At 39.1% G+C, this 24769-nt stretch overlaps 1 protein-coding gene across 2 annotated transcripts in view; it reads left to right on the top strand.

The window, feature by feature from the left end:
• The first annotated feature begins 22558 nt into the window (after positions 1-22558).
• Positions 22559-24769, top strand: part of NRF1 (nuclear respiratory factor 1) — a 140046-nt gene continuing 137835 nt past the window's right edge. The window contains exon 1 of one of the 2 annotated variants that reach the window (XM_036760271.1): positions 22559-22681. Coding sequence is in view for 1 of the 2 variants with exons in the window: in XM_036760270.1 (XP_036616165.1) it covers positions 23341-23475 (135 nt within the window). In the remaining variant the exon portion in view is untranslated. Of the gene's footprint in view, positions 22682-23337; positions 23476-24769 lie in introns of those variants that run through there. The other variant, XM_036760270.1, reaches the window with a different exon arrangement.

The following is a 24769-nucleotide window of genomic DNA, read 5'->3' as shown; positions in this document are numbered from 1 at the left end:
CAAATACCACCGCTATTGCTTATTACTTGGGGCACCCTGAGCAAATCACTTGACTTTCCTGGGCCCCAGTTTCTTTACCAGTAAAGTGAGGGGATTAAACTAGATGACCTCTGTGGTACCTTCTAGTTCAATGCTGTAGAAGATCTTGGATCATGAATTTTTACTTGTGGACACTGAAAAATCATGGAGGGTTTTAATTAGATGAATAACAAGGATTAATTGTCATATATCAATATCTTAATTGATTAAATATCTACTAGGTGCCAGGGATTGTGCTAGGTGCTGAAAATAATACAATGACAAAAAGGAAACATTCTTTGCCCTCAAGAAGTTTATATCCTATTGAGGAAACAACATGTACAAAGACACACACACACACACACACACACACACACACACACACACACAAAGTAAACACAAGGTAGTTTGGGGGAAAATTTAGGGAAAATATCTGGGGAAGGATAGGGGCAGCTAGGTGGTTCAGTGGATAGAGTGCCAGGCCTGGCATCAGGAGGACCTGAGTTCAAACCTGGCCTCAGACACTTACTAGCTGCGTGACCCTAGGCAAATCACTTAACCTGGTTTGCCTCAGTTTCTTCCTCTGTAAAATGAGCTAGGGGAGGAGATGACAAACCACTCCGGTATCTTTGCCAAGAAAATTCCAAATGGGATCACAAAGAGTCAGACAGGACTGAAATGACCGAACAACAAGTAGGGAGAGAATCAGGAAAGGTTTCACATAGGAACAGTCATTTGATCTGAGCTTCAAGGGGCTCTATGAATTCTAAGAGACAGAGATGAGGGAGTGAATTCCAAGTGGGAATTCATCCCATTCCAATTTAGAACACAAGGATCCAGACTAATGATTAAATCAATCAATCAAATAACAATTTGGGAGGAAGAAAGTACTTAAGTCTTTGGATTAAAGCCGATAGTGCTACATAGGAAAGATTTTGTGACTGGCTGAAAGAATCAAACATACCTCTGAACCTATGAATAATACAAACCAGTTCAGAAACTGGCATTGCAGCTACTTCTAGGCCTGCAGACACCTTAAGGAGGCAGATCCTATCACCTATGCAAGGGGGTTACCAGGGAGGCAATAACCCCACGATGGTATAGACCTCCCCAACATTTACCAGGTGACAGCCTTGTGAACTTTGAAAGGTGGGAAGATTTGGAGTTGCCATGAAGTTTGTAACAGTATTCCTCAGCAGCAGTGACTGTAAGGGGCATGTGCATTCGGAGTTGAGACACTGAAGACATGCCAGACACACCGAAGAAAGGCAGATCAGGACTCTAGAAGGACAGAAACTCTCAGAGCCCAAAAGAAAAACCAGAGGGGTATTTCATGTAGATTCCATGAAGGGAGGAAAGGCCTGCCAATGATCTGATGCTATGAGTATATCTTTTGGATATAATAATTCCCCAGATTTGAATGTACTCTCTCACTTCTACCACTCTTTTATTTCTGTTGCTCAAAGCTCACTTTGAGGTCTTATTTTAAATTGTTTCTGGAGGAGTTTGGAGAGCCAGGTAATTTCTTGCCTTATTCTACCACCTTCCCAGAATCCTCTTCTGCTTCTCCCTTTTAAACAAAGGGCAGTGGAGGGTCACACAGGCAATCCTGAAACATTTCTTTCTTTCTCAGGTTGTAGATGATCAATTCACATCAAGTTAAATTGCATTTATTAAGGGCTTACTATGTGCTAGGCACTGTGCTAAGCTCTGAGAATGCAAATAAAGGCAAAAATGATTCCTTACTTATTAGCTGACACTAGGAGAAAGCCAAAGAAACCAAGAGGTGGAGAGGAAGAGAGGGAGAATTCCAGACATGTATTAAAGCCAGTGAAAATGCTCAGAATCAGGAGACAGAGTGTTTTGTGAGAAGAATAGCAGGAAGGCTAGTATCACTAGATTGGAAAGTAGGTGGAGAAAAGTAAGTTGTAAGAAGACTGGAAAGGTAGGAGGGGACCAAGTTATGGAAGGCTTTAAAAGCCAGACGATTTTATATTTGATCCTGGAGGTAAAAGGAAGCCACTGGACTTGATTAGCTAAGAGTATGACATGGTCAGACCTCTGCTTTAGAAAGATCACTTTGGTAGCTAAGGGAGAGACTTAAGACAAGGAGACCAACAAGAAGTTGTAGTAATTGTTTGGCTATGAGATGTTGAGGGCCTGCACCAAAGTAGAGGCAATGTTAGAGGATGAAAAGGGGCATATACAAGAGATGATGGGAAAGTAGAACCAACCCAACTTGACAACAGATTGAATATGGTAATTGGGAGAGAGGAGTCAAGGAAGATACCGTGGTTGCAAGGCTGTTTGACTGGGAGGATAGTGATAGTTAGAAAACAGATAGATAGTTAGAAAGATGGGAGGGTTGGTGAGGGAGGAAGGGGAAAATAATAAATTTTGGACAGGTTGAGTTTAAGATCTCTATAGGACATATACTACTAAATGTCCAATAAGCAGTTGGATATATGAGATTGAAGGTCAGTAGAAAGGTTAAGGCCGAATAATAGGACTGAAAATCATTTGAATTGGGATGATAATTGAAATTATAGTAGTTGATGAGATTGCCAAACAAATTAGTATGGGGGAGAAAAGAAGATGGTAATAGAGAGCAATCGTCTGGACAGCTTTTCATATAGCAGCAGGATTTAGCTCTCTTCCAATTAGCTTCTACCATTTGAAGAGACAATCAATTAGCTCTCAGATGATTTAGCCCCTGTCAACTTTCTGTATTCTGTCTTCTGTAGTTAATTCCTATTTATACCTCCTTTGTCTCATTGCCTTCTGTCCCTGACTTCTGTGCTCAGCTTCATGTGGGTGTTTTCTTCTCTGATCACAATGACCACCACTACCACTACCACTACCACCACCACGACCACTGTCATTATCATCATTACCACCATCACCATCTTTTTCCTCTTCTTTTTCCTCCTTTTCTTCTTTGCTTCTCTTCTTCTTAAATAAAGCCTCCTTTTTAAAAATAAGTTCTCACTGATTCATTTTTTAAACTCTATTGTATTTTCTCCCAGGATCTCTTTCCCTCCCTTTTGCCTAGCCAGAGAGCCATCTCATATAAAAAATAGTATTTTTTAAAAATTAAAAAAGAAGAGGAAAAAAAATCATTATTACTAACAAATACCTTGAAAAAGTCTAAAAGAATGTGGAATTTAACACCCTTAAACCTCCCACTTGTGCAAAAGATTGGGGTGGGAGTGTTTTCTTTTAAGACAGGCATATTATTTATAACTGTGCAATATTCACTTTAACTTTGAGGGGTTGTTTTTTTTTTCCTTTTCGCTGTCATAGTTATGGCATATATTGTTTTCTTGGCCCTGCTTTCTTTACTTTGCATCAGTCCTTGTAGATCTTACCATGCTTCTCTCCGTATTCATCACATTCTTTCTTGTGGCACACTAATATTCTATTACATTAATATACCACAATTTGTTTAGCTGTTTCACAATTGATGGGGATCTACTTTGTTTCCAATTCTTTGCTACCACAAAAAAGTGATACTATGAATATTTTTGCATATTGGGGACTTTTTTTTCTTATCAGTGGTTTTCTTGGGGGCATAAGCCTTCTAAGCATTAGATGAAGAGGAGTTAAAATTATTCCTACTGGTGAATAATGAATGGAATCTCTGGTTCAAAGGGTATGGATATTTTAGTCACCTTGTTTGCATAATTCCAAATTGTTTTTTCAAAATGGTTTACCATTTCACACCTCCACAATCATGTATTAGTATGCCTATCATCCTACAACCTTCCAGCATTGACTGTTGCTATTTTCTTCATTTTTGCCAATTTGCAGGCTGTAAAGTTGCATTTCTCTTATAATTAGTGTTTTGGACATTTTTTCATGTGGTTGTGAATACTTTTATTTGTTTATATCCTATGAACACTCATCTATTGGAGAGTGGCTATTAGGCTTATTAATAATTTACTAACTACTAATTTACTAATTGTTTATATATCTTGGATACCAAACCTTTATTCAAGCAAAGATTTTTCCTATTCTCCTACTTTCCTATTTATCTGAGGTGCATTAATTTTGTCCGTGCAGAAGGTTTTCAATTTCATTTAATCAAAGTTATCTATTTTATCTTTTGTAGTTTCATCTATCTCTTATTTTGTTAAGAATAACTCTTCTACACAAAGCTGTGAGAGGGAAATGATCTGCTTCTTTTCTCGTTTTTTATGGTATGATCTTTAATATTAAGTCACGTATCCATTTAGAATGTATTATGGAATATACTTTAAAGTGTTAGTTTGAACCTAATTTGTTCCAGAATATTTTCCAGTTTTACCAGCAGTTTTGACCAAATAAGGAATTTTTTCCTAGATAATATATTTTTTCCCCTAGGTAATACTGGGTTATTGAGTTCCATTGTTTTCCATTCATCTTTTTTCTAGTCTGTTCCACTGGTCTATCTCTTTATTTTTTAACCAATTCTAGATGGTTTTGATAACTGCTGCTTTGTAATATAGTTTGAGGTCTGGAAGTGCTATCCCTCCTTCATTTCTACTTTATTTGATCATTTCTTTTGGTTGTCTAGATCCTTTATTTTCCTAAATATATGTATTTATCAAGTTCTATAAAGTATCCCCTTGGTAATATGTTTGCTATAGCATTAAAAAGTATAAATTAATTTTGATAGTATTGTCATTTCTATCATATTGGCATAGCCTATCCATGACATTGACTGTTTCTCCAGCCATTTAAATTGTTCTTTATTTCTTTTCTTCAGAGGGGGAAAGGCAAGGCAAGTGAGGTTAAGTGACTTGCCCAAGGTCACACAGCTAGTAAGTGTCAAGTGTCTGAGGCTGGATTTGAACTCAGGTTCTCCTGATTCCAGGGCCAATGTTCTATTCACTCCGCCTCCTAGCTGCTCCTGTTCTTTATTTCTTTAAGGAATACTTTGTAATTGAATCTATACAAATCTTTTGTGTGCTTTGATAGCTTGAACCCCAGATATTTTATAGTTATTTGGAATAGGATTTCCCTTGCTTTTTTTGCTTCTTCGTTTTTGTTATTATTATGTAGAACTTCTGTTGATTTTTGAGGGTTTGTTTTGTGGCCCACAACTTTACTGAAGCTACAAATCATCTCAACTAGTATCTTTGCTGATTCCCTAGGATTTCCCAAGCATGCCATCATATTATCAGCAAATAGAATTACTTTTATCTCTTCTTTACCTGTACTTTTGCTTTTAATTTCTTTCTCTTGTCCTAATGCTGTTACTAGTATTTCTAGAACTATATCAAATAATGTTAGTGAGAGTTGGCATCCTTGCTTCACTCTCACATTTATTGGAAAAACTTCTAGTGGACCTCCATTGCATATGACGCTTGCTTTCAGTTTTAGATAGATAACAAAAAAAGTGCTATACTTTGTCAAAAGCTTTTTCTGCCTCTAGTGAGATGTTCATGTGGTTTTGGATGTTTTGGTTTTTTATATGATTAATTATGCTGTTTTCCCAATGCTGAACCATCCTTGGATCCCTAGTATAAATATAAATATGCACACATATATATGTTGACACATATATAATATGTATAATGACTACATATATATGTATATGATCAATAATGAATGATTTCTTGTATAAATTGCTATAATCTGTTTGACAAGATTTTGTTTAAAATTTTTAAGTTAACATTCATTAATGATATTCACCCATAGTTTTCCTTTTTATCTTTCTCTGGTTTAGCTATTAGGACTATATTTGTCTCAACAAAGTATTCTGGCAGGAAGCTTATTTTCTCAATTTTTGATAATAATTTGTGAAGTATGGGTACCAATTGTTCTTTCAAAACTTGATAGAATTCTCCTCTCTATCCATTAGGACTCAGATTTTTTTTTTTGATAGCTCCTTCACAGCTAGATCTGTTTCCTTTTCTGAGTTTGGATGAGTTAAGATCTTTATCTGGTCTTCTGATAGGCTGGATATTTTATATTTTTGAGGATATTTCTCTTTCTTTTGTGTTCTCAGTTTTGTTAACATATAACTGTGCATAATATGTTCTGATTATTCTTTTTATTCTTATGACTGTTGTGATTTCACATTGCTCATTTACTACTTTATTTAATTTTCTTTCCTCTTCCTTTTAGCCAGATTAGCTAAAGGTTTATCTATTTTATTAGTCTTTTCAAAGAACTAGCAGTTAGATTTATCATTTCTATGGCTTTTGTCTCTACTTCATCTGTTTTCCTTGCATTTTTAATATTTCCTCTTTTATGGCTACTTTAGATTTGTTTGTTGGCTTTCTCATTTTTTAAATGTATATTCAGTTCACTAATCTTCTCTTTTTCTATATTGTTAATGTATGTTTCTAGGGACTTGATTTTTTCCCTGAGGATTGCTTTAGAGTTTTTGTTATGTTGTTTCATCATTATAATTTTCTTTTGCAGAATTATGAATTGTTTCTATGATTTGTTCTTTGAGATTACTTAGGTTTTCATTGTTAAATCTCCATCTGGGTTTGGGTCTTTTGTTTATGATCCCTGAACCAATGACTATTTTTATTGTGTTGTGGTCTGTAAAAGATGTATTAATGATATCTGCATTTTCACATTTGTTTGCAATATCTTTGTGCCCTAATACATAGTCAGTTTTTGTAAAAGTTCCATGTGGTGCTGAGAATATGTATATTCTTTTGCTGTCCCATTTAAAAGGTCTTTTAAATTATAGCCGCTCTGGTAATTTGTTCGGTTCCACATTTCCCCTTTTGTTTAACTTCTGTTAGATTTATCCAGAACTGGGAGTTTCTCTCACTCTGTTATCCATCCTCTCTTTTTGTTTACTCTACCTAATTCTCTGGTTTATGACCCCTATAATTATCTGGTCTCTCTCTATTCTCTGTGTTTCTCAAACATTCAAAACTTTTGAGGTATCCATTCTACTTTTTCCCCTCCAGGCAGTTTCTGCTACAACCTTTTAGAGCTTGCCCCATAGATTCCCCTTTTCCATGTTTCTCATTCCCGGAACAATGCTCATTGCTTCAGGTGACAGAAAGCATACTGTCCCATGGTACAATCTCCCCTTTCCTGTCCCTGATTATCCAGTCCATCATTTGATTTATGTCCTTCCCCTGGTCACTTTCTTTCCTTCATTTGCCTTTAAATCTCTTCCCTAGTCCATGCCCTCCCACTCTCCCAGGTTCTAGTTGCCCCAAGAAGTTCCAATTCCCCCCCACTTTGTGAGGTATGACAAGTGGTCTTTTCAAGCACCAAATCTCCTAGACCATATCCTGCATAAGGTCCCCAAATCCCTTCACAGAACATCTGTTCACCCATAGCAGCATTCATCAGTGAAAATCCCTCCCACAATGAAAGCAAGCTCTCCTCTCCCTATTCCCCTCCACACACACATCCCTTTTCAACCCTCTCTCACTCCTTGCCTATTAATCCCTTGTTGGCTCTTCTGTCCCTGAGAAACCATAGAAGTCACCTTCCCCTTGTAGCTGGCTCTTGATTTGACCTGGGTACATCAGACATTTTCCTGTATTCCCATGTTCCCCTCTCTTCTTTCATTCACCTTCCCATTTTGTAATGTAGTTCCCCTTCCCCCCCCCCAAAAATATTGATTTCCCTGTAGGCAGAGTGTTGCCAGGTTCTGTCCATTATGGCCTCAGCTTGCCTCTTCACTGTTACTGCCATCTGACTTTCACCTTCACCTCTATCTCCTTGTGTACATTTAGAAAGAAGTGTCTTACTGGTCACTCTGTTGCTTTTGCCATTGCTGTCCTTGTCTACTTCATGCGTGCACCCCTTCTGCATTTCTGTTGTCTGGGGTATTCAAGAAGCAAAAAAATCTCCACAGGTTTAGTTTTCTTTTTAAGAATGTTTCAAGCATCTCTTTATTATTGAATATCCATCTTTTTTCATTTATGGTTATGCTCAGCTTTTCAGGGTAGGTCACCCTGGGCTGCATCCTGAGCTCTGTTGCTCTGTGGAGCACATTATTCCATTTCCTATTGCGTATTCTGATGCATACAATTATTTAAATTTCATTTAAATATTAATTTAAAATTTAAACTTAATGAAATTTAAATTCCCTTATGTTATTTAAATTTCCTTTCCTTTATAGTTGAAGGTCTTTCTCCTGATTGCTTGCAGAATTTGTTGGTTCTGAATTGAACTATTGAATTTAAGCACTATATGTCTGTCAATGTGCAATGTTGGGATATTTTTTCCTGGAGATGATCTATGAATTCTTTCCCTTGGTATTCCATTGTCTATAGAAATTCTATATGCAGTTCTCTTGTACTGTTTCCTGCGTTATAGTGTTAAGTTTTTTTTTTTTGTCATGGCATGCTTTGGGTTTCCCCATCCCCCTTTTCTGGGAAACCTATGATCTTTAGGTTGTCTCTATGTATCCTATCTTTGAGATCCATATGTTTTGTTTGGCTAGTAAGAATATTTTCTTTTAATAGTATTGTGTTTTTGCTTTTTTTCTTCTAGATTGTCTTTCGCTTCTGTGTATTTGCATTCACAAACTATTGTTCTCTCTTTTGTTTCTTTAGTGAGACTTGCTATCAGAGATTCAAGTTTTTCTATGCCATCAATTATTTTTGCTTTGCAGGCCATAAATTTTTCCTTCATAATTATAATTTCTCTCTCTTATTTAAATATTTTAATATTTAAATGATATTTTATTTTTATCAATTGTATGTCAAAAACAATTTTTAACATTCATGAAAAATTTTTTTTCATTTCGATTTACAAATTTTTTCCCTCCCTTTCTCCCCCTGCCCTCCCCCCCACCCAATATAGGTTACACACGTGTAATCATGCAAGACATATTTCCATATTAGTCATGTTGTGACAGAAAACACAGACCAAAAAAAAAAAAGAAAAATAGTGTGCTTCAATCTGCATTCAGACTCCATCAGTTCTTTCTCTCAAGATGGTTAGCATTTTTCATCATCTAATTTCTCTTTTAAACTACTCAGGAATAGTCTGTGTTCTCCTCAAATTCCACAGGGTCCTCTGTTTCATCAATTTCCTCAGCCTCCTCTCTCCTATGATTGGAAGGTTGGAGGATGGAACACTAAACTCCAAATAAAGTCTTCCTTTATGGAAGGCAGAAACTGAACTTTGCAACTCATTTCATTTTGCATCTGTGACTCCGCTTGGGGTCAATTCAACGGAACAAAATGCAACGGGTATCCCCTGTTTATCCCCTCTCCACTTTCCAGTTTCCTCTTACATGCTGTCTTCGCTCATCTAAATTGTAAGCTCCTTGAAGGCAAGTACTGTCTTTTTTTTCTCATAGGTGCTTAGTAAATGTTTATTGAAAATTTCTTAAAAGTGTTGGATTGTTTTCCTTTATTTTGTAGTATTTATTCATGGATGCCTAAACTCATTTACTAGATCTGGAGACCATATTACTTTCTGCTACTAATATTTTTCTTGTTGACTTAATCTGATTATGTTCAAGGTTGTTGAGTTTTCTTCTTCCTGAGATTTCCATCTTTGTTTCCTCTAACTTTTCCCTACTGCTCAGTTTCTGACTCCCTCCCCTCTGATATGGCTTCCCTTGGGCTGGATCTAAAAGTGTCTCAACTTCCTCCCACACTGGGCAATTCACAATTTACCAGCCTAGGTTTCTGCCCAAGTAATTTTGGGGGGGACAGAACTCACCACAGATGGATGCTGGGCTCTTTCCCTTAAGCTTAGTATCATGCTCCCCCTTTCCCCCAACACCATGTTCTGTTCAGGTGTCCTGTCCTCCTTTCTCCGTTTTTCTGGTCTCTGACCTGGCTGTCACGCTGCTGCTACAGAGTTGATTTCTGTAATTTGGATCTTTGAGCCTCTGGAAGGATGAGGGTGGAGTTGAACTCTATTCCAAGCCCAGACACATGCCCTTCCCCTTTCCTCTGTTCCTCTGCTCTCCTGTAGAGATCTCTTGTAACATAGAATGTTGCTACCCCAGTGCTTTCTGTCTGGCTCAGAGACCTTCTACAGCCTGGAGTACTGCCACAGTGCTGGCTGGCTGTTATGTTCCCAGAAAACTTGCATAATCTACAGCCTAGATAACTACAAAACTGGAAAGAGAGAGGAAGAAACAGGTACAGGATTGAGTTTTGTTGTAAGCCTGTGTGTTAGATCCTTGGCTTGACTAATGCAGCCTTGCTGATGATAGAGTGGTGAGCAGAAGGGAAAGGGATGCTGAATGAGATCAAGGTAGCAGTCTACTAATGGGTTTTTTTTAAAAAAAACATTTTTGATTCTAGGTATCCTAGACCGTGGAGACAGTTCAAGTTGTTTTTATTTTTGGTGCATAATTTCTGTTTTGGAATGGTTTGAGAGGCCATGGTTCTCAGAGGAAAGGTCTAGTCTTAGTCTTGTTGAACATATGACCCAGAAGTTCTATACTGCCATCTTAAATATTAAGGTCATGCATCTATTTAGAATATATTATAAGTGAAAATAGGTTCAATATGAATGCATATGTAGAGCCTATATCAAATTACATGCTGTCTTGGGGTGGGGGAGGGGAGAGGTGGAAGAAAATTTGGAACTCAAAATCTTATGGAAGTGAATACTGAAAACTAAAAATAAATAAATAAATTAGAATGTATTGTAGAATATGGTATAAGGTGTTAGTCTAAACCTAATTTCTGCCAGACTGCTTCCCAAGTTTCCCAGTTTATTTATCAAATAAGAAATAGGACTTTTGTAAGTAATTTATATTTTTCCCATCTAAAGCTTCCAATTTCTCAAATAAGTGCCTCCTCATAAGTATCTCTAACTTATAACTCCATAATTTCACTTATCAGGTATGATCGCAATAGTTCCTATGTAATCTTCCCATAGTCTTCAACCAGTTAGTTGAGTTTCTATTTCTCAGCTGTAACCTTTCAAACTTAACAATCCCATGCAAATGAGCTAATGCCCTTCAGACGTCATTACCTCAGTCATTGCTCTACCTTCAAATAGGTCTTCTCAGCACATTCATCTGAAAGGCAATTGTCTGTGTGGTACTCAGAACGGGTCTGTGTTGCACCTTGGCTTTTTATCTGAGAGGTCATGTTGATTTTTATCAAGCTGATTTTTATCAGTTTTCTTTACATGGATATTCTTTTCCTGCCCCTTTCAGTAACAATTATGTCCACATACAAAAGAAGCATGCTCTACATGTTACAAAAGAAGAATCAGTAGGACTTGGTGACTGATTGTAAGGAGACAAGAAAGAAAGAGGAGTCTAATGTTTTGAACCTAAGTGACTGATAAAATAATGGTACTATTGACAAGAATAATAAAGTCCTAAAGAGGAGCTGGCTTATCAGGAAGAGGATGGATTCTAAGTTTAAGAAGACAAAGGAACATCCGGGTGGAAATGTTGAACAGGTAATTGGAATGCATAGCTAGAGGTTAGCAGTGAGGTCAAGCTGAATATGTAAAGATGCTGGACTCTCCCTCTGCAACATCTGGGGTGACAAATGAAACACTTATTTCTTTCCCCGATATTTTCCTACTTTAAGTAAAATCGAAGCCATATCTTGTTAAACATCTTCTCTTGATTCATGTTTAACTATGTAATTTAGCAACTCCCTCCCCCACCACAATTCTTATATGATCTCTGGAAGAACATGGAAAAGAATGCGGGATAAAAAGATAAGGATGTGCTGTGTTCTGCACAATGGAAGGGATGAATACCTGCATCCCGGAGGCCGCAGATCTCTTGAAGCATTGGAGTATTTCTTTCAATGTGGTTAAAAGATCTCCAATCCTTTTATTGCATATTTTTGAGCATCATTTTTTAGGTATGTTTCCTGGTCTTTGCAATAAAATTCCTGCAAAGAATTATAACCATACTTCAATGCTGTTAAATGTTTCTATCTCCCTCTCCACTATATTAAACAAAATAGCTACTGTAACAAACGTTCTAAAACAGTAGCAAGTTGTGACCAATTTGGTAGTTTCCTTTTTACCCCACAGAATGGTGCTAAAGATCTTTGAGGAAAGTCTACTTGATTAATGAATTCCTTTCAATCACTCAATGAGCATTCATTAAGCACTTACCACATGCTTCCCAAGGTGGTGACAGTGAGGTGGAGACAAAGAAAGTAAAAACCGGTCCCTGCCCTCAAGGAGCTCGCACTCTAATTTGGTTAATTCTGTTCCTTGAGTTTTCCTTTCTCAAGTTGGATTATGCTTTCAGGCTGTGATTTTGGCCTCTAAATTTTCATTTTCCCTCTCAGGAAAGTCTTTCTCTCTTTTTCTCTTATTTCTTTGACTAAATGGGGATATAGTCAAGGTGAAAGGAGAATTCCCATTATATCTAACTTTCCATCTGGTCTTAACTAGTTCATTTTTGTCCTTTAATGCCCTGGCCATTTCCTCTAGGCTGGATTTGCTGGCATCTTTCTTTTTAGCCAATTTTATTTTTTATCACTTTTGGTCATATTAGCTCATTTTAGATACTCAGAAATTATAAGAGCCACAAGAGGACATAGAGATCACTTTGTCCAACCATTTCATTTGGCAGATAAGGAAACTCTTGCCAAACAGGTCAAATGATTTGGCCAAGGTTGTCAAACTAGTTAGTTGAAGAACTGGGACTCAGACCCATCCATATCTTTTGACTCCATCATACCACACTGTTTTTCTACATGTACTCCTCCTGTTTGTTCCTACATCTTTATTTTGCATGTTAATTTTTCCTTATCTCTTGTTTATCCCATGTTGCCCTACAGACATCTTTTAAGATTCATATCCTCATAATTTTTCTTCTATTTCTCCGATTTTTAAAAAAGAACAAATGTTATAGTTCCCGTTTTACAGAAGAAGGACTTAAGGAATTCCCACATATTTTTGTCTTTGTATCTCCAGAATTTAGCACAGCTAAATTTAAATTTAAATTTAAATTTAAATTTAGCACAGTGGCAAGGTTGGAACCTGAACTCAGAACTTCTGACTCTAAGTCCAGTGTCGTTTTCACTGAACCACACTATGTCTCTCAAACAAAATTTATTCACTCTTTCTGCCCCTTTTCTCAGCTTTGAAAGGATAAGGAAATCTAACTTTTAGCGACGGATCCAATCAATGTATGTATATTTGGTGCTTCTTTGTGAAAGGCATGGTTCTAAGTGCTGTGGGGAATATAAAGAGTAGAGAGGATATAGTTCCTTAAAGGATTTATAATGCAGCATCTCTCAAATCCTGTGTCCTTTTTATTTTTATTTATAGTTCCTCATTATCAACACCTCCCACTGTAGTAAGAACAGTGTCCCATCAATGCCGTCAATTCAACAAACTCATTTACTAAACATTTATTGATCAAGTGGAGAGGGCTATTCTCTGAGACCCATGTACTATTTTAAATTGCTCCCTATTAAAATGTATCTTATTAGAGTGGGCCCAATGTTGTAGCCTATTAAGTTCTTTTTGAGTCAGATCATTAGTTATTTCTCCTTTCTCTCATCTGTCAATTGAACAAGCATTCCAACTGTGCCTTTTTCCAAGTCATTGATAGAAATATTTATAATTGGTAACAGAGGCCAAGCATAGATCCTTCAGGCATTCCACTTGACACCTCCTTCCAAGCTGATGTCAAACTGTAATTCACTACACTTTGGGTTTAGCCACTCAGCCAACAATCAGCTGAACCCACCTGACTGTATTATCATCCAATATTCTTCCTCAATCTTTCCTGTAAGCATCTGCTGACAGACTAAGACAAATGCCATCTCAGAGATGTTAATGAAAAAGGAGAACGCTGGGATAGCCTGGCATACATATTAGATTTTGGGACAGCAGACTTCATAGTTCAGAGAAAGAATGGGCAATACTCCATGACCTAAGATTCTACGGGGGGATTTAGGTCAATCAGTTTGAGAGACTCTCCAGAATGAAATCCTGATGATGCAAAGACGATCGATGCTGCAGGGGGAGAAAAGAGGACTGAAACCCTTCAAAGTCTAGCTCCAATCTATATTGCCAGGCTAAATGATTCGTATTTTATCCTGCAATAGGGTACCACCGAAGCTTTGGGATATTGTTTCTTCTAAGTTATTGGGCTATTCTTCTGGTCAGCCTTTCCAGATTTATTACATTCATCCTCCTTCAGGCATCTTCTGCTCCAACCAAACTGGCCTGTTTGCTGGCCCTTTATATAATGCCCACTTCCCATCTCTGCACTTTTGTACACACTGCTCCCATGCTTAGGATGCACTCCTCTCTCTCATCTCCACCTTGGAGGATCTTGAGTTTCCTTCAAGGCTCAGCTCAAGTACCTCCTACATGAGATCTATCCTCATCCTTCTAGTTGCCAATGCCCTCCTTCTCACTATTTTCACTACCAGTAAGGGCTTAATAAATGCTTTATTTATCTTGGTTTTGTTTCAGCTGCAAATTTAAAAAACATCATCAATGCCTTGATCTAAGTCCTTAATAAAAACTATTAAACAGAAAAAGCAAAGGCAATCAAGACAAAAGAATAAGTGCATTAACAAGGCTAAATAAAGTGACTAGAAAGATTGAAAGTTCTTTACAACCAGGCCCCAAGCTGGCTTTCCAGACATATTTACACATCACTCTACTTCATGCACAATGAAGCCCAGACAAACTGCCTTCTTAGAGTTCTTCACACACAGCTTTCCATCTCTTCCTCTAGCTGGCCCCTATGTTTGGAAAATATTCCCTTACCATTTCTGCTTCTTAGAATCTCAAGTTTCCTTCACGGCTTTGCTGAAGCATCAGCTTCTACATGAAGACTTTCCTGATATCCCCAACTATTAGTACCTCCCCCTTCTCCCAAATTTTTTGTTGTTCAGGCATGTCAGTAGTGAGGTTTTCTTGGCAAAGATACTGGAGCAGTTTGCCATTTCCTTTTCTAGCTCATTTTACAGATAAGGAAACTGAGGCAAACAGGGTTAAGTGACTTGCCCAGGATCACAAAGCTAGTAAGTATCTGAGTCCAGATTTGAACTTGGGAAGATGAGTCTTCCTAACTTCAGACCAGCACTCTGTTCACTGTACCACCTTGTACCACCTAGCCTCCCAAATTACCTTGTATCTTTTTTTGTGTATATGTATACCTGTACCTGTTACATCCAGCTCTAGTTCTAAATTCCTTAAGGGAAGAGATTTTTTCATTTTTGCCTTTGCATCCCCACAGCTAAGAACAGTGCCTGGCACATCTGTAGGCATTTAATAAATGCTTATTAATTGACTGATTAAAAATCTTAATGATGTTGTGGAAACTGTGGAAAATAATACGATCCTAGGACCATAGATTCAGAATTGGAAGGGACCTTAGGTATTATTTAGTTCAGCCCCATCATTTTTACAAATAAGGAAACTAATGCCCAAATAGTGACTTGCCTAAGGTGACAAAGTCAGTAAGTCTCAGGCTCCCTCACTCGCAGAGAGGCAGCTAGATGATGAAACAGTGCCCAGAGGGCTGGGCCTGGAATCAGACTTGAATTTAAAATCCACCTCAAATACTTACTAGCTGTGTGACCCTGTGCAAGTCACTTCACCTCTGTTTTCTTTAGTTTCCTCAGCTGTAAAATGGGAATTATACTAGCACCTATCTCGCACTGTGTGATCCAGTGACACTGGCCTCCTCCGTGCTCCCTGACCAACTTGCCGTTTCACCTCCCAACTCCAGGCATTTTTACTGACTGTCTCTCTCCCATGCCCAGAATGTTCCCCCTCCTCACCTCCCAGCTTCCTTTAAGTCCCAGCGAAAATATCACCTTCTATGGGAAGCTTTTTGTCATTTCCCCTTAATTCTAGTGCCTTCCCTCTGTTAATTATCTCCAATTTATCCTGTATGTTGCTTTTTGTACATAATTGCTTGCATGTTGTCTTCCCCATTACATTCCCTCATTTGCCTTTCTTTGTATCCCCAGCCTGGCACATAGTAGGTACTTAATAAATACTTCCTTTAAAACCCAATTCTTTTTATACTCACTCCATATGATGCCTTCCTTTATGTGCCATTTCTAAAAGGATGGTAACTTATACGACCTGCATCGCAAATCTGGTTTTTTTCCTGAAATAAAATCGAATATAGGACAATCTAAGTTAGTAATTTCTCTTCTTGTTTCCTATTCTTCCCATCATGCCCCCATATGGGTCTATAATGAGAGAGATTTTCTTTTCTAGGGTATTTGATGTAGGAATGTAGATAGATTCTAACCACAGTTATATGTATGCTATATAGAGGTTTTTCTTTCCAGATCTTATATCACAGATAATATGCATATTCCTATCTGCTAATAGAATAATTTTTCATTCAAAGGCATTGCATTTCATTTCTCATGTTAGCAGACCCTAACCTGTGTAAAGATGCTGAAATGTTAATAGGATTGTTCCAAAGTAGAGTCTAGAACACAGACAATGGGTAAAAAACATTTTATAAAGGTAAATGTGGAAACAATCAATTGGCAAACATTTATTAAGTGCTTACTATGTGCCAAGTAATAAGTTAAAAGTTCCAGGGTCCAAACACAAAAGCATAGTCCTGGGGGGTTTACATTCTAATAGAGGAGACAACTGCACAAATTCACTTTCTTCAGTAAACTAGGTGAGATTGCATTCCATTATTATTACAGGGTGTGAAACGTCTTCTGATGGGTATTCCCCACTGAGGTAGATGTATGTCGTAGAGCCTCTCTCTCTGAGACATCATAGGGGACTTTTTGATTGATTTTCAGTGATTCGGGACTGCCTCCAAGATGTTTGGTGAATGGCAGCCAAATCTTGTTGAATGAACTATACTTTCTCCAAGATTTATAAAAGTGAGCTGTGAAATGGCTCAGCACTTTTTGTTCCTCATGTACTTTCTCTCCCTTGGATTTTCATACTGGAAAGCAACAAACTAGGCTGGGGCAGGGGATTTCTCTATTGCTCTTTCCCTCAAATCCAGAAAATGTCAACTTGTAGGAGAAGCACAGAGCCAACAGTATGCACTTTTCCCTAGGTGACCACAAGGTCCCTGGATCTTAGGTTCTTATCTTCTTTCTCTTTCTTTTTCTGAGCATAAGTCAGAGACTAGAGTTTCTGAGAATGGATTTTTCATGCCTTGGGAGATTACTTCGTGGGTAATCCTGAGTTCAAGAACTCCTAAATTCAAGAGTTCTTGAGTTTGAGTGTTTGGGCACTGGACCTCTTATGGGTGCTAGGTCCCAAGATTTCCTTAACTGCATGCTTCTTGGAGAAGGAAGAGTACTACTAATGTGACCTCAGTACCCGGAGGACTGGAGCCACCTCATAGGGAACCAGGAGCCTGAGATTTTGTCACTTGCTATTGTGAATTGTTCAGAGTGCTAATCCAAGGGGAATGGGGAACATTTGTTCAGCAGTCCTCCAAATCCTTTCCTTATAGAAAGAATCTAAGGCACCAGTTGGGTGATTTGTGATTTGCAGTTGTTCATGGTCTCTCATTGAATCTATTATGTCTTATTCATTTTTATGTGTGTGGTGTATGAAATAGAGAGTATTCTAGATCTGTATTGTATATTAAGTGCATATGTGGGAGTTTTTTGCCCACATTTGGGAAAATCTAGTCATGCACTGTACAATGAATGTATCTAGAGATTTTCATAGAAAACTCTGGGTGGAGACAATGAACCAAAGAGAGAAATTGAGCCTTTGGAGTTAGGCCCAGAGGTCTGAACCCAAACTGTGTGATACCAGAGTTCCTTTGGCTGTGGCTTATGTCGTTTTCTAAATACTAGTGGTTCTTTAAAGCTCAGTACAAATACTACCTTCTCTGAGAAGCCTTTCTTGATTCTCCTGGTCAGAAATAATTTTCCTCCTCAAATCTTTGACAGTGCTTTACTTTTACTTTGTAAATCTGTAATGCACTTAGCTCACATTTTGCACAGTATAGCAATTCTCGATTAAATGGACAAGGTGGGGATAGTTTTTATTTAAATCTTGCATTTCCCCCAGTGTCTAGTACAGGGCTCTCCACACAAGTGTTTAATAAGTATTGGTGGACCTCATTTGTTGCCTGATGGGCAGCCCCAATGTTGCTCTGGATATCCATGAAATATTAAAGGGCCTCCAAGAGGAGTTCATTAGCATCCATTTTGTGAACCTGTTTTCTTTTTTTAAAAATTTTTTGATAACGATTTTGGTATAATTGATTTCCTTTGTATTCCCATATAATTTTATTGTATGTGTTGAAAAAACATGATCCTGAGAAGGGGTCCATGGTCTTCACCATGGGTGCTTGTGGGGTCTGTGACATAAAAAAGGGTGAAGGACCCCTGACCTTGAGGAAGGCATCCATGAAGTTGGATAGATCTTGAGGAGTCATCGATGATGTGGACAAGAATCATATATTATGTGAAGTCATCGATAGGTTGCTATCTGCACTAATGGAAGATGTGTCAGTGTAGAAAATCCTGGATACGTTGAGATAGAAAAAAAGGAGGTGGTCTGGAAGCTAAGGAAGAAAGGACTACATGCCTTTAGAGATACAAAGAATGCTAATGCAGGCACCTAGTCCTTGGACTATGGGGTGAAATGTTAAGTGTAAACTAGCAAAACAAACTGCAACCCTAAGATATGGGTCCTAGGAGAGGGACTAGAGAAGAGAAACAAAATTAGGGTTTATTTAATCACAGGATTATTTAATGCTGTGAAAACCTTGGACAGGGTGAAAAAAGGGACTATCTCTGAGAAGTAAAAAGGGTATGGGAATGCCAAGGTCTCTTTGTCATGGCCTTTAAACTAGAAATCTTTTTCTTGCCTTACTTCCAAGTTGTGGCAGCATAAAGTTAACTAGAAAGCAGAGGTCATGAAGATTTCAGCTAAGCTATTTTTTTCGAGGCGGGGGCGCAATGTTTTGCAACTCTCTTGGGAAGATTCCCTATTTGTTTTTGTAGCATGAGCTCTTCAACCAACCCTCAAATTACCTTAAAATCAATGATAATTTTTTTTCAATAAGAGGTGTTAGTGCTTAACGAGAACCCCAAATAAATTTCTCCTACAAAAGTAGGAAACCTTTATTATTAATGGAAAGAAGAGATGCAGCCTTTAACTTTTGGCAATTTACTATGATCATTGGCCATTATGTTTGTCCAAAGTAGTTATTTTATATGTAAACTATTATTTTATTCTTCTTTCTTCAATCTCTTTATATGTCTTTTGTGTTTCTCTGAATTTTCATATTTGTTATTCTTTATGCCACTGTCACCTTCCATTTCATCCATATACCATAATTTCTTTTGTCATTTCCCAGTTATTGAGCGTATATTTGATTTTCAGCTTTTTGTTATCACAGAATGCTCCTATGAACATTTGTGTATATATAGGTCTTTTCTTGCTGTCAATAATCTCCTTGGGTTATCTATATAGTCTTAGTGGTGGAATATCTAGATTAAAGGATATAAATGATTTTGTAACTTTTCTTGCATGATTTGAAGTTGTTTTTCAGAATGATTGAATTGTCTACTTCATCATTATTTATGATACAATAGTATTTGATTCCATTCCTATACCACAATTTGTTTAGCCATTCCCCATTCCCCAAGAGGTGGGTACCTCCCTACTTTCCCATTTTTTGCTACTACAAAAAGAGTTGCTATAAATATTTTCGTACATTGGGTCTTTTTCCTCTTTCCTTGCTTTCTTCGGGGGAAGGGGAGGCAGGTGTCGGTCTAGTAGTAGTACAGTTAGGTCAAAAGGTATGCTCAGTTTTGTAACTTTCTGGGCATAGTTCCAAATTACTTTCCAAAATTGCTGGACCAATCCACAGCTCCATCAAGCACTCACTTTCAGTAAATGAAAGTAAAAAGAAATTGGATGAAGATGGGTAGGCTTTTGGTAATAACTTGGATGATGACTCCATGTTGGGCTAGATTGCAAGCACATGAACATGGATAAAATAGGGACCAGTAACTTTCCACTCTAGCTTTAGGGAAGGGGTTGAAATAGAATATAAAAGAGGATGCTGATATTTTACTGGCTCTGTTGAGTATCTCTATCAGCCCAGTTGTCATGGAAGAACATTTCAAAAAATTGTTTTTTAACTTAAACATTAAAATATTATTTCCACACACAACAGAATGGTAAAAAAATGCATATGAAATCATGGTTCTCCAATGCATACTGCATGCTTTTTTTTTTAAAGGATGCAATACCATCTGTTAGAATTCCAAACTGTCCAGTTTGTTTGTGCTTCCTTCTGAACTTTCTCTAATTCTCCTCTGTGTATTTAAAAAAAAAAACGTTTCAATGGCCCCTTTTTTGACATTATTATTGCTAGCCACCCTCCTCCCACCAATTAACTGAAAGAAAAAACAAAATAAAACTTGTAACAAATAAAGATAGTCAAGTAAAACTGATCTCCATAGTCAAGCAAAAACAGAAATATATGTCTACGTTTTGTGCCCATTATCTCTCTCTTAGGAAGTAACATGCTTCATCAAAGGTCCACTGGAAATATGATTAATCATTGCTTTGATCAGATTTCCAAAGTCTTTTAAGGTTGCTTTTCTTTACAATGTTGTTGTCCTTGTATAAATTGTTCTCCTGGTTTTGATCATTCTACTCTGAAACATTTCATACTACTCAAGATTCTCTCAAATTTTTTTCTTTCTCTTTTGGTAATATTTTATTGTTCAATAATATTCAATTCTGGAAGAACATTTTTTATTAATGAGTTCCATAAAGATGTAGAGGGCATGATTATCAAGTTTGCAAATGGCACAAACCTAGGAGGTATAGCTAAAACATTGGATGACAGGCTAGAATACTGGGCTAAGTCTAGAAATACAAAATTTAATGTTGTCTTATTCTTGGGTACAAAAAATGAGAGTAATAGCTAAAAGGTAGCGTGAGGTATGACTAATAGTAGTATGAAAAGGTTCTAGGGATTTTAGTAGAATGCAAATTCAATGAGTCAACAGTGTGATATGGTGACCAAAAAAGTCGATGTCATTTTAGGCTTCATTAAGAGGGACTTAAGATTCCAGGAATAAGAACTGATAGTCCCCTTCTGCCCTGGCCAGACTACCTCTGGAGTCAGTTCTGACTGCAACAATTCAAGAAAAGCATTGATAAGCTGGAGTGCATCCAGAGGAGGCCAATTTCAGAGTTAATTTATTTCAATTAATGAATTAAGATGCATTTTGTTTTGACACACTTCTCAATAATCAGTCAGATTACTGTCATGCCCAAAGTTTGTTTTTTGGGGTGTGTGTGAATGATAGTACTTGCCACTCTTTAATTTTGTAGGTTAAAGCTGTTAACAGAAATAGCATGTACTTTAACTTTGTCCGGTACCCACATTGTCCATTGTATTTGACCAGTGAGTTAATGCATTTTGTGTTGTCTTTGTGTATGTTGTTCTTTTGCCTTGTATTTCTCTTCTGTGTCTCACTTCATGTTTTCAATTCTCTGAATTCTTCATATTTGTACTTCCTTATGGTACAGTTTTGCTTTTCAAAAGATCTTTTAAAAATGTATTTAATATATTGCATAGTAAATGTAATGTTTACATTTAATATCACATAAATATATTAATATACTCTACATGTATTTATAATGAAAGTATACACTACACAAGGTAACACATTACATGTATATTTAAATTTAATATATTAACATATTTTATTTATAATGAAAATATAATACAATAATATATTGCATATTAAATGTAAAATGTTTACATTTAATGTCAACAATGTAATAATATATTATACATTTATAATGAAAATATATTGAAGATAGATAATATATTCCATATTCAGTATAATGTATCTATATTAAGATTATATTATAAAGTTATAATAAAATTCATAATACAATAGATAATATATATTAAACGAAATGTCTTTACATTTAATATGGTCAACAGTAATATAACATATACTTATAATAGAAAATATGTAATAGATAATATATTACATATTAAATATAATGTCTTTAATTTCGTATTAACAACATAATATCAATTTATACTGAAAATGGATAACATATTACAGATTAAATGCAATGTTTACATTTAATATCAGGTCAACAATGTAATAATATCGATAATATATATTTATAATGAAAATATACAATAGACAAATATATTACATCTATGTTTTTGATGAAGGGAGGACCTGGAGAAGAGTAGGCTCGGGTTAAGGTTCTGGAAGATTGGAGGGAGCCATAATAATGGCACCACAGGAGGAAGGTCCCCGAGAAGCCACTTGGATTCAAGAGGCACCATATTGGGAAGGTCATTCGCTGGGCTGCGGGAGACGCCGCTTTTTCCAGATTGTCTGTAACCATCTCCGACCGGGTGACTGCCCTCAAGCCTCCAGCACTTTATTACTCGAGTTGTTTCCGTGGCGCACGCCACAGCAGGGCTCCGTTTCTAAGGCACCGGGAAGGCGGCGAGAAAGAGGAGGCCACAGAACTCGCCTCGCGAACTTCACCGCCCGCACAGCAGCCGCTTCGACCTCCCCATCATGGCGGCGGGGCGGGCGGGCGGGGAAGCAGGAGTCTCCGTGCGTGCCGTGCGTGCTCCCCCACCCCCTCCCTTTTCCTCCTCCTCCTCCACCTCCTCCTCCTCCTCCTCGGCGGCGGCGGCGGCGGCAGAGGCGGTAGCTCTCGCCATTGCCGCTGGTGGCAGGAGGCGGCGAGGAGCCGGCGCGGTCGCAGTCTCCACGGCGCAGGCCCACGGTAGCGCAGCCGCTCTGAGGTGAGTGCCCTACCGCGCAATCTCCAGCTATTTCAGCCCCGGCGCAGCCGCAACACGCCGCCCGCCCGCCAGCCCGCCGGCCGGCCCGCCCGCCCGCCACCCCGGCACCCAAGCAGCGCCCCCCGGCCTCGGGGCACGGCGGCTCCGGCTCGCCTCAGGCGGGGGGCCCCGGCCCGGCCCCGCCAAACCGCCACTCCGAGGATGCGCAGGCCGCGCTAGGCCACGGGCGGCCTGGCGGGCCGGGAAGGGAAGGAGGGAGGGAAGGAGGGAAGTGCCGTCCCGAGGAAGAGCTTCGGGTCGGCGGCTCCGGCCTCCGCCCCGCCTTGGCCTCGGCCTCCCCGCGGGCTCTGGGAGCCGGGAGGCCCCGGGAGGGCGCGGGACCGGGCGGGGCCGCCCCGCCGCGCCGGCCCCCTCGTCTCTTTCGTCGGGCTGGGCGGCGGCGGCGGCTGGGGAGCCCGGCCTCCCCCGGGTGGCCTCCTCCCGCGCCGGGGTGGTGTGGGCTGCCTCTCCAGGTAGCCCGGAGGGGCCCGGCGGGCAGGGGAACATGGCGCTTTGCCCATCTTTTTTCCAAGTTAGGAGGGCGGCGGAGGAGGAGGAGGCGGCGGCGGCGGCGGCAGCGGCCGGAGTCGGGAGACATCAAGCCCTTTTGTACACAACCCATGAGAAGGGACATTCTTCCCTCCCACCGCCCCACCGGAGACCGTGCCCTTGGCACTGAACCCTGTGGGGATCCCCGAGGTTTGGGGGTGAGCGCCCCACCAAGGCAGGGTCCCCCGGCCGCTGAAAAAAAAAAGGTGGGGGGCTCTCGAGTGTCCTCGTGTGTGACTGACCGTCCCGAGCTCATGCTTTGCGAGGAGGGAACACTAAAGACACTCTTCTCGCCATTATCCTCTTATTCCCCCCACAGCGAAACGAGGCCGGGGGTGTCCGGCCTCCCCAGTCGAGGGCTGCTGCCTCCAAAGCGTCCAGAGAGCCTCTGCCCACCGACGACCCCTCGGTGCTTGGAAGATGTTGGGGGCATTTTTGTGTTTTGTAAAAGCTTCCAGTCGTGGTGGTGTACCAGCCAGATGGAGGAGCTGTTGCCCTTTTTCCTCCAACCCCTTTTCAGACCTTAGCATTGAAAATGTTCACATCCAAGCACTTGGATTTGTTTTTTGTTAGGGTCCTAGCTTCACAGGAGGAAGCCCGTCGTAAGCCTGGCCTTTTTAAAAAAAAAATTAACGGTGGTTGAGTTCAATTCAGCAAACGTTGGGGCTCCATTAGATGCTACAGGCACTGTAGTTGAAATGTTGGACCAGTCTGTCAAATTTTGACAGGCCCAGCAACAGGATGGGTTCAACTTAAAGGCTTGATTTATTTCCCTGAGCCCATGAATGTTCTACACCCACCCATTGACTATAGAGCAATTATGGGGACTGTCATCTCAGCCCCCCACTGTCATTTCCTTCCTTCATCCTTGTTGCTTAGACTGCCTGTGGTTGGGTTGGTACCTAACTTTGATTAGTGGCATAAGAGCTGCCCACTCTTATCCATAGTAATGAACTGGTGTTTGGTGAATGCTCTTAAACAGCTTCGGCTCAGAAATACGGAGGGGGCCCCATAGTCATGTTGAAAGCTTTTAGGTAGGTTCACATAGAAGAAGATGCAGATGTGAATATCAAGCACTCCGTCTTTTTGTACATCTGAGCACAATTGTGAAAGACAAAATCAGTTAATGAACATCATTTAGTATGCCTTCAGTGTAAATTCAATCTATCCTATAGATGGGATATGAATATTACTCACTGCTTCACTGTTTTTCATATTTAGCAGATTTTTTTTTCATGCTTTCAAATAGATGAATAGAATAATTTTTTTATTCTTTCCAACAAATTATTTGTCAAAAGCCCCCTCTCCCTTCTAGGGAAATTTTTTTTTTTTTATATTTTAAAGAAATTGGGCTCTGGATTCAGGAAAAGACTGGTGGGGTGACAGGTAAGGGGTTGATGGAGATAATGATTAGGTTTTCCATTCCCCTGTCCTCATGTGAATTATACAATTGGTATTTTCTCTCTAAGAGGTTCATTTCCCCTAACCTCTCAGACATCT

Source organism: Trichosurus vulpecula, chromosome 5 (genome assembly GCF_011100635.1).
Source record: "Trichosurus vulpecula isolate mTriVul1 chromosome 5, mTriVul1.pri, whole genome shotgun sequence".
Lineage (NCBI taxonomy): Eukaryota > Metazoa > Chordata > Mammalia > Diprotodontia > Phalangeridae > Trichosurus > Trichosurus vulpecula.
This window is presented reverse-complemented; position numbering and strand designations above follow the sequence as displayed.